The sequence below is a fragment of the Clarias gariepinus genome, chromosome 6, assembly GCF_024256425.1.
Source record: "Clarias gariepinus isolate MV-2021 ecotype Netherlands chromosome 6, CGAR_prim_01v2, whole genome shotgun sequence".
Classification (NCBI taxonomy): domain Eukaryota; kingdom Metazoa; phylum Chordata; class Actinopteri; order Siluriformes; family Clariidae; genus Clarias; species Clarias gariepinus.
The window spans coordinates 21321531-21336811 of NC_071105.1; the positions used below are offsets into that span (position 1 = coordinate 21321531).

The 15281-nt window shown below is 37.3% G+C and overlaps 1 protein-coding gene across 4 annotated transcripts; it reads right to left on the reverse strand.

Moving 5' to 3' along the window:
* Positions 1–531: 531 nt before the first annotated feature.
* stau1 (staufen double-stranded RNA binding protein 1) lies at positions 532–14803 on the reverse strand. 4 transcript variants are annotated; one of them, XM_053498748.1, is made up of 15 exons: positions 14640–14803; positions 13609–13915; positions 11274–11395; positions 11023–11179; positions 10611–10761; positions 10211–10382; positions 8536–8634; positions 8141–8353; positions 7489–7632; positions 7255–7401; positions 6891–6966; positions 4530–4843; positions 4310–4432; positions 1900–1979; positions 532–1421 (listed from the first exon to the last, which is right to left on the reverse strand). In XM_053498748.1, the coding sequence occupies exons 2-15, from the start codon at positions 13796–13798 to the stop codon at positions 1334–1336; spliced, it is 2076 nt and encodes a 691-aa protein (XP_053354723.1). In that variant the 5' UTR covers positions 13799–13915; positions 14640–14803; the 3' UTR covers positions 532–1333. The 4 variants fall into 4 exon arrangements, with proteins under 4 accessions (XP_053354723.1, XP_053354722.1, XP_053354721.1 ...); XM_053498747.1 differs by having other exon boundaries at positions 10611–10764; XM_053498746.1 differs by having other exon boundaries at positions 10999–11179.
* Positions 14804–15281: the final 478 nt, after the last annotated feature.

A 15281-nucleotide genomic window follows, 5' to 3' on the forward strand; every position in this document is an offset into this window, starting at 1 on the left:
CTTGGCCAGGTCACCAGTAAAAAACTGAAAGTAATAATAAGCTTTTCTGTTTTGGATTTATTAGCTCACTATGACCTGTATGAAGGTAATTAATTACATTTCACACCCTATTTATGCAAAAATACAGAAAATACTAGTGTTCAACAAACTTTCTAGAAGCACTGCTTGTTTTTTTATCTTCTAGTCTATAATTGAATTGCCATGGCTCATCTGATTGGTAGGCTTTGAGGCTCACCTCAGTTGGAAAATCAGTTTTCGGAAGATATTTACAAGTCTGGCATTGGCTGACTGTCATTAATCTGAAATATAGAATTTCTATCTATTTAAGATATGGTATTTGGTGTAAAGTAATGTTTTATGTAAACAGACTGAGATTGGGACAATAATGAGTTTTTGAATAAATAAATCAAATCAAAAGGACTGCATTCAAACCTTTGGTTGCCATGGACACCAGGTGGTATATTAAAGAGATTTTTTTTCTCTACAATTACATCCTCATTTGATTTACATATTAAAACACTAAGAGACCAATTTTAGAATAGAATTTTACTTGCATTCCATGAGGAAAAAAATGGGAACGAACTGGCAAAAAGTCAGGTTTACACTGAGGGAAAGGGTGAATGACTGATCGTAGGACAGGGTTTTGAGCCGTGCTTTAACCACAACAACTGGACACTAACAATTATCTGTCTGTCTCTCTCTCTCACACACAAAAACACTGCCCCCTTACACAAGCACGTGTGCGCATGCTCTCGCGCACACACACACACACACACACACACACACACACACACACACACACACACACACACACACACACACACACACAAAACAGGGATTAAGAAAATACTTTCCCAGTCCTACATGGAAATGCAAATTAATGCTTTTATGTTTGCCACCTTAAAAGCACTGGAGAAAATCCAATATGACAGAGAGCTCTTGCCTTCGCTTCATCATATCCTCCTAGCATTGCATACTGCACATCACAATAGCTGCACTTCCTCTATACGTGCTCATAATGAAGCATTTAAAAAAGAAACAGGACATTAGAATGGCTTACTTTTTAACAAACAAAAAAAAGCTGTCTATTCAAGTTACAGTTCACATAATTTTTGCAATTCAAATAATAAAAAAGCACCACTGGATATGATGAAGCAAAACAACTATGATTATCATTAAACATCAAATAACATCTCAGTTAGTCTTGTTTAACTGTGAAACTGCAACACTTTAGAAAGGTTAAAATTCAGTGTGAACACGGCTTTTGAAAACAGCCAATCAGAACTCTACCGCTGTCTTTTCTCTAGTGTTTCCTAAATGGCAATCAGATATTCTAGACACTGCCGTCCAGAGTTTTTCCCATGGTGCTTGAGTTAGCCGGTTTGAGCAACGCGTCACCTTCAAGGTCCTGTTTGCTGCACCTAAATTAAAAAACAAGAATTAAAATTCAATTAGACCTTTTATTTTTCAAATATGTATTCAACTGCAGTTTAAAATAACACAATATTAAAGTATACAGATGGTAACCGAATTAACATGATGTTATGTTCTGAAAAATGCATCACGTCAAAAAAGTAAAAAATGCATTTAATACCGAATAGCCTATCAAATACCGTAGTTCAGCAGAGTCTACCATAAAAGTGCTCAGAAAACCTAAACTTGAATATCTCATGTCAATTACACTGACAGCACAGTACACTGTATGAAGTATAGGGTGATTCCCTCATATGATCTGTATACGCATACATCTAAACTGTTATAATTCAGATGTAATTTTTTTTAATTGACATTTATGAAAGTTTCATTAAAGTGTCTCAGTAGTTCTAATGACTGTATGAAAAATGAGAAAAGTAATACATGGCATCCTTTTCTCCCTCAAAACATTCCAAACAGACTGACCCAGTAATTGGTCCGTTGGCTGGCCGTTCACTGGTCTGTTGGTCCAACTCTGAGAGCAGCTTTAATATGTTGAATGCAGCCTGTGGGGAAAAAAGTAAAAAAAAAAAGTTTTTGAGTTTTTGTCCTGTCTATACCATGCTACCAGAACACATTTTTCACAAAATAACCAAGGTATTTCAACAAAAAAACATTATTTTGCAGAAAACACACTGATCAAAATTAGAGAACACAATGACTGTAGCATGGAAAAAGATTACAACAAAATTTTCCAAAGGTTACAACAGTCAGCAATTAGTACGAAGTGTACTGGCCTCTGCTCTGAATGACTTCAGCACATCTGCGGCCACAGAACAGCACTAGTCTTTCACACTGCTCTGGTGTGATTTTGGTCCACTTTTCTTCCAGTCTCCTCCACTGTTCGGTGACTGTAGTGGGTTTCTTGGCCATAACTTTGTCGCCAAGGATTTTCCAGAGGTTCTCTATTGGGTTGAGATCAGGACTCTGGGCAGGCCATGTCATTATTTCAATGTTTTCAGTTTTAGGGAACTGCTTTACCTGTTTTGCTGTGCGACATGGAGCATTGTCCTGCATGAACACTGCGGGCTGATTGGGTGATGAACGAAGGTAATGAACCATATGTTGATGAAGAAGGTTCTGATAAACATTTGCATTCACTCTGCCATGTAGCTGTATAAGAGGCCCAACTCATGCTGCAGAAAACATGCCCCAAACCATGACACTTCCTCCTTCAATTTTTACTGACTTCTGTACACACTTTGTAATAATGTTTTCCATCGGACCCAAATAAATTAAACTTGCTTTCATCCCTGAAGTGAACTTTGGACCAGTTTTTCTCTGTCCACAGAGCTTCTCAGCAAAGCTTAGTCTAGCCTTTTGATTCTTTCTGCTAATGAGAGGTTTGGTCAACGTAGAGTGGGCTTTCAGTCCAAATGCTCTTAAATGTCGAGACGAATTCTTATCCTGTTCAGCACTGAACTGGTGAGCAATTCCAGCTGCGGTGTGAAAACGATTGCCCACTGATATCCACCGCAGTATCCTGCCCTCTCTTGTATTTGTCTTCCGTGGACGACCAGCCTTATTGGAGGACTCGAATGAGTTTGTGACGTTGTAAAGATTCAATATTTTTGAAATTACAGATTTGGAACAACCAACTTGTCTTGCTATGGCTGATAGGGTCATCCCTTTGGCCTTCATTTGGACAACCTGCTGCCGGAGGCTTTCAGTCATTTTAAAATGGCCCATCATCTTGCAGAGTCAGTGAAACTGGAAGTTAGGCTGCCAGTTAAATAGGGGTTAACAGGTAATCAAGGAAATTAGCACCATGTGCCAGATTAACACCAATAACTGGGAGGTATCTGAAAGTGTTCTCTAATTTTGATCAGTGTGTTTTCTGCAAAATAATGTTTTTTGTTGAAATGCCTTAGTTATTTTGTGGAAAAGGTGTTCTGGTAGCATGGTATAAGCACGTATAAGCATTTCACTGCATATCATACTGTGTATGACTATGTCTGTGACAAGTAAAATTTGAATTTGGTATAGACAGGACAAAAACTCCTTCAACTGTTGAGCAGTGAAGATGACATTATTTTAGAATTGTTCAATTGTTTATAAATTGTTCTCTAATTTTGATCTCCAGTATATATATATATATATATATATATATATATATATATAATTATTATGACTGCAGCATATTACATAGGGCCAAATTAAACTAAAATTCCATCTGTAGCAGGTGTTCCATTGTTTGCAGTAAATACATGAATAAAGGAAGGAAGAAAGAAAGAAAGAAAGAAAGAAAGAAAGAAAGAAAGAAAGAAAAAGAAAGAAGCCAAAAAAAAAAAACCATAATGAAAAAAAAAAAAAAAAGTTTATTTGAGTGGATAGAAGAGCTCTTGAGGCATATAGTGGGCACTGGCGGGTCAGTGGTGGTTGCCTGGGTTCCTGCTACTAGGGTTGCAGGGCACCCTTAGCACCTATCCCAACCCAATATAAAAATGGGAGCGTTCTGTCCTGAATCACATGTACCTTAAATCCTGGTGCAAAATCAACCACTAATGGAGGAAACCGGGCAGAAAAAAAAAGAGAGACCAACAGCAGCTATTAAAGAAGCTAGCTAGCTCCATTGATAGAATATCACTCATTGGTCTCTTTACTATAACACAGGAAAACATTTTGATGACTAGAAACTGCAAGGATATTGAAGTATTTAAGGCTTTAAAATATTTAAGTGGATGAAACAATATCTCCTGTTGTTGGTAGAACATTTTATAACTAATGTGATTAATAAAGTCAATGCCATGGGTTATAGCATTTTCTGTAAATAAGCGATTGCACTAAATCTTTCAAGAGAAAAACTGAAGCAGTGCAAGTACGGTGTCATACTCACCATATCGTGACAGGACTCCACGTCCTTTCCGATACCATGGCTTATAAGAGGAGGCTGAGAAGAGCAGTTGATGAGAGAGACAAATTCATTCTTGTTGTTTTTCGGAAAGTCCTTGTATTCCACCTGTGGTGAGCAATGTATTAAAATGAGAACTTTGTTTTTTAAGCCTGTTGGAGCTACTTTTGTTTATGAATGAGTCTGTATGTTGTTAACAGAGTACCTGTAGGCCTTGTACATTGGCCAGGTACCCAAGCTGTTCAGATGGTCTAGTAAAGGGGCCGTGTGATCTCGCTGCTAGGTTTTTACTTCCTTTCAGTATGCCTTCAGCTGTGGAAGAGGTGCCAGCATACAGCAGCTCGTTGGCAATCGTAGCTGTTAGTGATGCCTTGGCCTGGTTGGGGCGGCCGTAGTCCTTGGCATGAGGTCCCTGGCTGGCACCAACTGCTTGTGCCACCTCAGGCACCATGGGGAGAATGCCAGCAGGAAGCTGCTGATGGCTGAGGAAGGGCACACGGAAATCCTCCTCTTTTGTGACTACAAGGAGAACACCCCAGAGAATTTGAAAAACATTTATAAAAAGATTTTTATAACTTTTAACGGCATGAATCTAGCAAAGCAAAGGTGGTTGGTTACAGCAGACATAAAAGCATTTATTTACAGTACATCTTTGTATTTTATACGATTAAGTACCAATATCTCCAGTATGTACTAAAACCAAATCAAAACGCAGATTTAGGTGCCTCACTTCGGTGCCACTTAAATGCCTGAGCAATCGATTAAAATATTTGTCCTCTGGTTCTCTGAAACTGACTTAAAAAGCATCATTACCCTCACCGCACGTGAAAAATAATTTTCCAAACAGATAAAATGTTCGTGAACAAGTTACAAAACACTAATAATACAAATCCAACAAAAAAAATAATGCAATGTAGTAATGCAAGTGTCCATTGCTGTTTTCGACTTAATAGCACGACTCGAAAAAATTAGACTGTCGGATGAGCATGTGAATCCAGTGATTAAACTAGTGCTGATGGCACCCGGGAGCGAGAGCTAAGGTAACAGGCTTAAATCAAAATGTCTAAAACTAAACATTCTAAAGTGTGGCTGTATTTCACAACAGAGGATTCTGACATTGTGACATGCAACAAATGTATTTTAACAACTGCATGTAAAGGAGGAAACACTTTAAACCTAATGGAACATTGAAACGGGATGGAGTTAAAAGCAGGGGCATGCACCGCGTTTAACAGTGTACAGACATTAGCTCAGCCCAGTCAGACCAACCCTAACAAAGTCAGGAGAGGTTACGTATTTAGACAGATAAGGCTAATATGGTCATATTCCTGCAAAAGAATCGCTAAAATTCGATGTGGGTTTGTTGCATACCAAGAAAAACGACTTTGGTGTTGTTAATGTTAAATTAAGTCAGCTAACAATTGTGCAAGTTCTCCCACTTAAAAAGATGAGAGAGACCTGTAATTTTTATTATACGTATACCTTAACTATGAGAGACAAAATAAAATAAAAAATCTAAAAAAAAATCACATTGTAGGATTTTTAAAAAAATTATTTGCAAATTATGGTGGAAAATAAGTATTTGGTCACCTACAAACAAGCAAGATTTCCGGCTCTTACAGACTTGGGAGAATGTCATATGGTCAGATAAAACCAAATGCTTTGGGGCTGTTTTCCTGCAAAGGGACCAGGACGACTGATCCGTGTAAAGGAAAGAATGAATGGGGCCATGTACTATGAGATTTTGAGTGAAAACCTCCTTCCATCAGCAAGGGCATTGAAGATGAAACGTGGCTGGGTCTTTCAGCATGACAATGATCTTAAACACACCGCCCGGGCACTGAAGAAGTGTCTTCTTAAGAAGCATTTAAAGGTCCTCGAGTGGCCTAGCCAGTCTCCAGATCTCAAACCCATAAAAAATCTTTGGAGGGAGTTAAAGTCTGTTGCCCAGCAACAGCCCCAAAACATCACTGCTCTAGAGGAGATTTGCATTGAGGAATGGGCCAAAATACCAACAAGAGTATGTAAAAACCTTGTGAAGACAGAAAATGTCTGTCATTGCCAACAAAGGGTATATAACAAAGTATTAAGATAAAATTTTATTATTGACCAAATACTTATTTTTCACCATAATTTGCAAATAAAGTCTTTAAATATCCTAGAAAGTGATTTTTTAAATTTTTTTTCTTATCTTGTCTCTCATAGTTGAGGTATACCTATGATGAAAATTAAAGCCCTCTCTCATCTTTTTAAGTGGGAGAACTTGCACAATTGTCGGCTGACTAAATACTTTTTTGCCCCACTGTATTTAGTAAGGGAATTTGTTAAGTTTCGTATTTTCTTATGTTTATGTATACTTTAAACTTTTAAACATACAGATTTTTAAAAACTGTTATTCACCATTTTTTGGTTGGTCTCTGTATCGGTATCGGTTTAGGCACCATTTAGGCATCGGTACTGTTTTAAAAGAATCGATTTTGCACCAGTATTGTAGAAAATCCACACAATACCCAATCCTAGTGTTTTTTATTTTATTTAATAGTGTTTATTATTTTATGATACTTACCCAGACTGGCCTCCTCCACAGACCCCGGCTCAAAAAAGGTCACTTTACGTCCATCTCCTGCCTTTTTCAAAGGAGGCTTTATAATGGGTACAAAAAAAAGTTGTTTGCTGTTTTTTCTATCAAGGTGAAAAAGATTAACAAGACCTCAAAAAAAGGCACTACAAAGCAGCACAGCTAAAACTAATCACCACAAAACACAGATGACTAAAATCTGTGCCTGACCCCATTATCAGTACTTTATTTGTAAAATATACCACATTCGTTTGCCTGGCCAGCATTTCCAATCACCACATCACTCAATATTAGATACAAGAAAGAATCAGACATGCAAATCAAAGCACATAAATGTTATAAAAGAGTGAACCTTCTCCTCTGTTTTCAGTGCTGGTTTGGGAGGCTGAGGTTGAGGCACTTTATATCCCAAGAACTCCAGCATCTTCTCTGCTGCATTCCTCTTGGCCACCTTTTTACTTGGACCCATACCTTCTGCAGTCTGACCAGTGACTGACACCTGATAAACATAGCCAATATAAGTTATTCCATAACATTAAATTAAACATTAAACTTTTTTATGACCAAAGAATGCTGCCTGACAAACCTGCATGACAAACTCTCTACGTCGAGGAAGTCCTCTCTCGGTTACCAGGATGTAGTCAGGCTCTTTCTCTTTTTTAGCCTGCTGGATCTGAGCCAGTCTGCTGATTGGGTTTATTCCTTGGCCATATTCTGGACTAGTCTGCAGCTAAAAACAAATAAAAACTGTTATTTAACTTTTTTCCAATCTATAATAGGTCATCTATACATGGTATGAAGAGTTTGAAATTAACTTTGGTTAACTGCATTTCAGGACACACCAATAACAGCCTGTACACATTTAAATGTATTTTGGAAAAGATACACTTTTAATATATCTGTTATATGCTAGAACACATTTAAGTGAAACAGCCAAGATATTCCTTCTGAATGTGAACTAACGTTGGACTCTCAAGTCATTTCGTCTTATCTCTCATTAACTGTTTACCGCCTCATGGATAATGAGTTACAGTTAAAATAATAACTGCTTAAATAAAACATTAAAAAGTAATGCACTATTATCAGACACTATATAAGTGAACTTTAAAATTTTTTTGATTTAACTCACATAATACTTAGGTGATAGAAAATAGAAATAGTTTCATATTTCTAAACAATTCTGTTGCATACAATGAAACCAACGTGGATGCATATTTTTGTAACAAACTTTACAAAACCTTTATAATGGATTTGGTTTTCTTTTTAATGCGAGGTGGCATCTTGTCTGTGACTGGCAGTTGCGGCAACTTCCGCAGCTCCTCCAGAACAGCAATGGCAGCTAGCTTCTTGGCGATCTTCTTGCTCTTGCCTTCCCCTTCTCCAAAAAACTCTCCCACAGTCACTTTCACCACAAAGCTCTTCATATGAGGTGGTCCTGCCTCTTTCAGCACCTGATGATAAAGTCTGCTTCATTAATGTGCTAGGCAAAAAAATCTTAAATATGTGGCTTTAACTGGGTAAAAAAAAAAATTAAATGAGCTTGAAAGCTGATAATGTGAAAAGTGTATTGTGATGTACTGAGAAATTATATGAAACTAAAAATGCACAGGATAAACATAATAGCGTTGTATACCTCAAAGTTCACAGGCATGTTCCGCTTCAGTGCAATCTCAAACACTTGGCTAATCTCGGATTTGTTGAGGTTTTCTTCTTCTTCTGGTTCTTTTTTTATCTACACATAAATAGAAGTAAACAAAGTGTTTTTAAGAAAGAAGGTAATCATGGACAGATTCGAACAGATTTTAAATCAAAACTTAGCTTAAACAGTAGAGTTTTATGTAACAGTTGATGTACAGTAGCACAGCATCAAATTTGGCAGAATTTACATGGATCACAGGTAAGAAATGTCCATGATAAATACTGTATGCTCAAGATAAAGTGTCCAAGATAAATAAGATATATGTTATGATCTATATCATATAAGCTATAGACCACAGTACTGAGGATAAATAAATGGAATTACAAACACATTTTAGTCACTATACTAAGAATGGTTGTGGCATACTGTAAAAAAAAAAAAAAACTATTATAGACAATTCTGTAATAGTTATGTTGACGCTACTTTCACTATACTAAGAATGGTTGTGCCATACTGTAAAAAAAAAAAACTATTATAGACAATTCTGTAATAGTTATGTTGATGCTACTTTCACCTACACACACTGTGTCTGGGCAGAAGAGAAGAGCAACCAAATTCAGTACTTTTGTATAATGTCGCCCCTTGTTCAGGGAGCAAAGCAGTGCTAACGAATAGTGCCTGTTCATCACCTTCCATGTTTTAGAGAGCCAAACAGCATGCGCTCACAAGACGAGCACTCAGCACTTCTGGCAGCACACGATCCTCCCTCCGCAATTAATTTTGTTAAAAAAAAAAGGTAAATCTGTCAACACAAATATTGACGAAAAATATTTGTTGATGACCTTTTTTTTCTATGACTAAGACGAGATGATGCAAGACGTCACAGATATCAATAAACATAATGAAATTGGTATGGAATATTGTTGACGAAACTTTTATTCAGATTTTTAAAAAAAGTTTCAAAACAGTGAAACCATACTGCTCCTATTGTTTTGTAGTTGGAAAAAATTATTGTACATGCAGAAGTTGTTGTAATGGTTAAAAATAAATATAATTAGCTGAAAACACCACATGAAAAGATTTTGAATTTGAAAATTTGAGAAGGGGGGGGGTTGCTAGACCAGTTTAACTGTAGGGTTAATTAATAATAATCTATTGCTAAAATATTCTGTTTTCATTTACTAAAACTAAAATAAATACTTAAGGGATTCTCTGACTAAAACTAGATTAAAATGCCCAGACTTTTAGTCGACTAAAACTTGACTAAACAAAAATAGGATAAGATTAACTAAATATGATAAAAACTAGCAGGGACATTTATCCCAGGACTAAGTCTAAAATTGCAAAATGGATGACAAAATTAATACTACTTTACAACTTGCCACCCCGATATAAGGAACACCATACTGTCAGACCAAGAGGTAGTATGTGGGCTTCTCCCATGTGTTGGGTGCTCTGCCTTACAGATAGTGACATAGCAGAGCCTTTCCCTGCAGTCGAGCAGCTTTCCGAGACTTAGCTGTGGCCAAACACTGACCATGACCTTCCCCTTCCTCACAATTTAAAATAAAAGAGCACTGATTTATAGTACTCCTGGTCGCTGTGGGTCTGTCTCTTTCCTTGCTCTGTAGCGTGTTACTATAAATACTTAATGGCCTTAACATCGTACCTCAGATAGTTGCTGTAACAGTGGCTCTTTCTGCAGTGATTTAATAGCTTTAGCAGCAGCATCATGTTTAGCCGCTTGGCGTGTACGGCCCTTTCCATGGAACTGCTGCCCTCCTACGGATAGCTCCATATGATACAGCACCGGTGCCACTGGAGGAAAGGGGTAGTAATACCTGGTATGGTAGAAAAAAACTGTGTCCAGTGTTATTTGTATTGTGTTTGTGAAACAAAGTATTAAAAGTGTAGTAGATTTCTATTGTGGGCTTTGCACACACTATTTAATTTCATATTTTGGGCTTAGCTTTTGAGAGACTTGATCATGAACTTCTTAACTTTATTCTCTCAATAACCCTATGCCTTACATTAAACATCAACACAGTGATAGCACAAGGTGTACATACTGTTGCATGGAGCGAGCATATGGCCCCGGCGCTCTGATATTGTAGTTGAATGTGGGTCTCATGCCTTGGTACGGGTCTATAAGTTTATAGATTGGCTTCTTCCCCAACTTCATACAAAGTGCATTCAGCTCCACAGTGTGGGTCATACTATCTGCTAAAAGAAATACTTGTCAAAAAGCTACTAATAGTCTTTTATCTTCAGGTAACAGAACTGAAAATTTAAATACAATATAAAGTGCTTTTGTGCATGACCAGGCTCATAGACTACTATGAGAACAAATTATAAAACAATAATAAATTAAAACCATTTAGAGCAAGCAGAACTCAATTTAAATGATTTTCAATATCGCAAAATAAAAAGGAGTAGTATGTAAATATAAGAACATACACTCTGGGCCTCTGTAGAACCCACCTGGGTTCCTGCCTTGGTGTCGTGGGATTCTGTTATTGGGTTTAGGCAGTGTCGTCTGAGAAAGAGCACAGGCTGCTGCAGAGTGCTGAGCTTTCTTTATACTGGTGCCCTCTGCATCCCAGTGCTGCTCTCCCAGAGTCAACTGCACAGTAAATATCTAAATAAAGAGAAAGAAAGAGATTGAGAAATATAACTGGGGCAAGAAGAAATAGAGGAGTACAAAGGCATAGCAAACAAAGTGTGAAGTGTACCTTGGAATGGGCTGGTCCTTGCTCACTGAGTAACTTGTACTCAGGCTGGATCTTATTGTAACGGGCTAACTCATTCACCAAACACATGGGGGTCTTCTCTTTAGGGTTTGCCATGTTAGAAGCTGCAATAAAAAAAGAAATACATTTTTATTTAAAATTCAATTATGGTTCTGTCTATGTAAAAAAATAATCAGCAACTCACATATAAAACATATTATGAGTTAATAATAATGATCTTACACAGGGGCTTCTTCGTTTGTTTGTTTTTTACTTAATACAATAATAAAAAAAAAAACACCACACAACATACTCAAAACTGGTTTAAAATGTAGGGATGCACCGAATGTTCGGCAACCGAAATTATTCGGCCAAATTTTGCTGAACAATGACGTTTTTAATGAGGCGATCAAATAGTAACCCGCGTAGAGTGAGAGGTGCGCGCTTTATGCAGCAAACATGTCAGCAGTGTGGAAGCACTTTAAAGTGTCAGAGAAAGAGGCAAAAACGGCCGTTTGCAGAATGAGGTGGTCCTGCCTGTTTCAACTGTTCTGCTGAATTGTCCAGAGGGGTGCATCTCCAAAAACGTACAGCACTTCAAGTTTAATTTATCACTTGAAATCAAGACACCCCGAACATCATGCAGAGTACGAGAAAGACATGGCGGCGGCTACGGCAACGGCAACAGCGAATCCACATTTTTTGCACTATTCAATGCACATTTGTTGTTGTAGACATACAGAGTTACATTCTTTCAGCAGTCAGTTTAAGAAGGGGGGCTTCAAAGGTGGCCAAATAAAATTTATTTATTTTAAGTTATATTGTGCTTTGTTTGTATAATATCTGCTGGAATGTTTAAAAAAATGTTCAGTGTTAAAAAAATATTTTGAAATTGTATTTTTGTTATTTTATTTATTTCTCTGAAAAGCAACACAAAATAGTAAAAAGCTAATTTTTGCATGCAATGTGCTGGTCAGTTCACATGTGAATAAGTTTCCTCATGCTCTTTAAAAATTCTTTTTGTTTCTGATTAGTGTTACTAACAAGTGGTTTTCTTTTGGCCGCACAGCTGTTTAGTCCCAATCCTGAGAGTTTTCATTGCATTATGTGTGCAGATACACTTACTTTTACTATTAAAGACAGCTTGGCTCGCCATTATCGATTTACACTGTTTTCCAGTGCGAGGCCACCAAGTGTTCAAGTCATCTCATTCATGACTTTTTATCATTATGCATTAATCCAATGCCTGTAATTTAAAATCTAATTTTATTGCTTAATGCAGGGCAATAGACGGAACATTCTGAGGCATGTGTTTTTTGGCAAGGGAGTATTTGAAAACGTTTTTCATTCCAGCCTGACAAGGCTTAAAGGGGTTATAGGAGTGTGGTCGTGAACATTTTTGCATCTTGAGCAAAAGACATCAACTTAATCCATTTTAATCTAAGGCTTTAAAGCAGGCATCACTAAATGGCAGACCACAGTCCATCATCAGATGATGAACTGAGTGACAGTTCTATCCAGACCCCAATGTTTTTCTGATAAATGAGAAAAAACAATATACCGGTAGCACTTTTTTTCCTCTATGTAGGTGTGGCTGTATGCATCACTCAACATAGCCAATCAGCACGATAGCTTACAACGTATGAACAAGGTGCGCAGAAAAGACTGAACCAAAAGCACAACACAGCATGGCTTACTTCACAAAAAAGGAACATATTAATGTGCGTAATTTTTCCTGTGGGAAGTTTGAAACCAGTTTGTCTTATACGTTCCGAAAAACCGAGGCAATAATAAAAAGCAGTGTTGTGATGCACCACTATGAGTCAAAACACAGGCTGTTTGAGCAAACATATGCACAGCAGTCTGAAGTGAGAGCATGTAAGATGCCCAACCTGAGAGCCCTGTATGACAGAGTAACCAGAGTCGTATACAGATTAAACTGATTAAAATTGTTGTTTGTATACAAATTTAATAACAAATTTCCCACTTGTGGGACTAACAAAGGTTTATTTTATCTTATACAAGTACAAAGAAATATACAGAGCCAACAAAGATCAAACTGTCCATATGTTTAACATAGTTACTGAAAAATGTACATTACTGAAATGCTATGGTAATTTTAAAATCCTTTTTTTTTTTTTTTTACATATAATGGCGTATATATCGAGATCTGAATCTCAAACGAGAGACCACGGCTCACAGAAAATTTTATTGACCGAACGTTATTAAATTATAATTCAGTTCCACTGCTTTAAAGTAACAAAATAAAGGAAATGTGAAGGGATACACCTTTTTAAGTGCACCGTATATTCCAAAGTTCCGACAAACGTTCACCCACCTGAAGGGTTACAGAAGGGTGTGGCTGAAGCAGAGGGCAGGGCGGAGCTCCGGAGTGGGTGACTGGCACTTTCTGAAGGTAAAGAGCCGGTAGCTGAGGGAATGCTGAAGCCAGGTTGGGGTTGTGCTAGCTGTAAAGGGACGGCACTCGGAGCAGGGCTGCCAGGGGACTGGAACTGAAGCTGGGACATTCTGACTGATGATTAGAAGGACGCTTTGCAGTCTGAGACAGAATTCTCACTGGAGAGTGATGAGCGTTTGTACAAGGAGACTGGGTGTTTTGGGAAAGGAGAAGACCAAAGCTCTGCCTGCAGGAAAAGTTTTAATTTAATTAAAACATTTAGATACGTGTGAATGTTTCACATAGAAAAAACACATTGGTCACCCACAGGCCACTGCAAAATTAGAAATGCAGGGTGGGATTAAATGTTTTAAAATGTTAAAATTACAATTATATGTAACAAGAAAAAGGAAAAGAAAGAGGAGAGTAAAAGACTAACAGTCCCAAAATAAAACAGTTTTTGCAGTTATATTAGAATTTGACAGCTAAATTTCTTATGCAAAAACTGAAAGATTTTTAAACTGCCGTGCATTTCTGTAGGAGAAACCACGAAGCTATTGAACAGTTTATTGGAGAATGTCTTGATAATATCTCTTCCATCTAATGTGAAATGTGACAGCAGTGATGCAGTAATCAATGCTAAAGACGAAGTGCAGCCTCCGCTAGCTAACGTTAGCGTTTACCCAGATGCAGTACGGGTCATCCTTAGGCATTGTTACACCTTACACCGGTTTACGGATATTTATATATATAAAAAAATAAAAACAAACGCAAGCGAGTGCATGTGTGCAAGAATTTAAAAGAGACAGAACTAACACGTTTTAGAATATATGCAGATGGTGACATTTTATCACTGTGGCCAGAGAAGGAGCAGAAGATAAAGCTAACGTTAACAGCTAGCAGGCTCACAGGCTAGCGACACAACTCTGTAATTCAGAGCAAAACCTGCACTCCTCGGAACAGCACCTCACCTCGGTGTTTTTGGGTCCGCGGGTGATACTACTCCATGAGAAAACACGTTAACTTTAGAGTCCAATTTTAGGGGAGTGATATGGAGGGGGAGTTTGATTTAAAATATAGGTGAGGTAGAGCAGAGAAAGTAGACAGGGCAAACACTAAAGAGAATCGCCTAATGGTCCAGCCACTCCCGGAAATTACATCACTTCCGGGGGTGGGCTCAGAAAGCTGGTGAGTCGGGGTCGTCGAATACATGGGAATAAGTCACTTTTTTAAAAAGTGGTTCTCAAAGCCTTTTCCTATTCGAACTGTTAAGACCATTACAAAAACAAAAAAAACACTGAACATTATATAAAAATATACAAATATTTTTTGTTCTTTAAAAATGTATACATTAATTTAGGTTACTAATCAAAAAGGCTTATCAAAAATAAAACATTGATACTGACATACATCATTTCATACTTCTTGTTTCAATAATACTGCGTTGTTACCCTTCTATATTTTTATACTTAAAATTTGTATATTCCAACATAACATTTTACATTTTTATTTTATTGGAAATTTTATCTTTATTTTCATTGTATTTGCTTGTGCATTTTTGAATTGTAGTGAAATTCTCTTATACTTTTAGGTCACAGCCAGTTGTATGGCTG

Excerpts from the sequence above, each read along its gene's own strand:
- stau1 (XM_053498745.1), bottom strand. The coding sequence starts at position 13,798 with ATGTCCCAGCTTCAGTTCCAGTCCCCTGGCAGCCCTGCTCCGAGTGCC. Across the intron at positions 10,383-10,610 it reads TATGCTCGCTCCATGCAACA|GTATTACTACCCCTTTCCTC; the intron begins GTATGTACACCT and ends CTACCATACCAG. Across the intron at positions 4,844-6,890 it reads TGTGGAGGAGGCCAGTCTGG|TCACAAAAGAGGAGGATTTC; the intron begins GTAAGTATCATA and ends TTCTCCTTGTAG.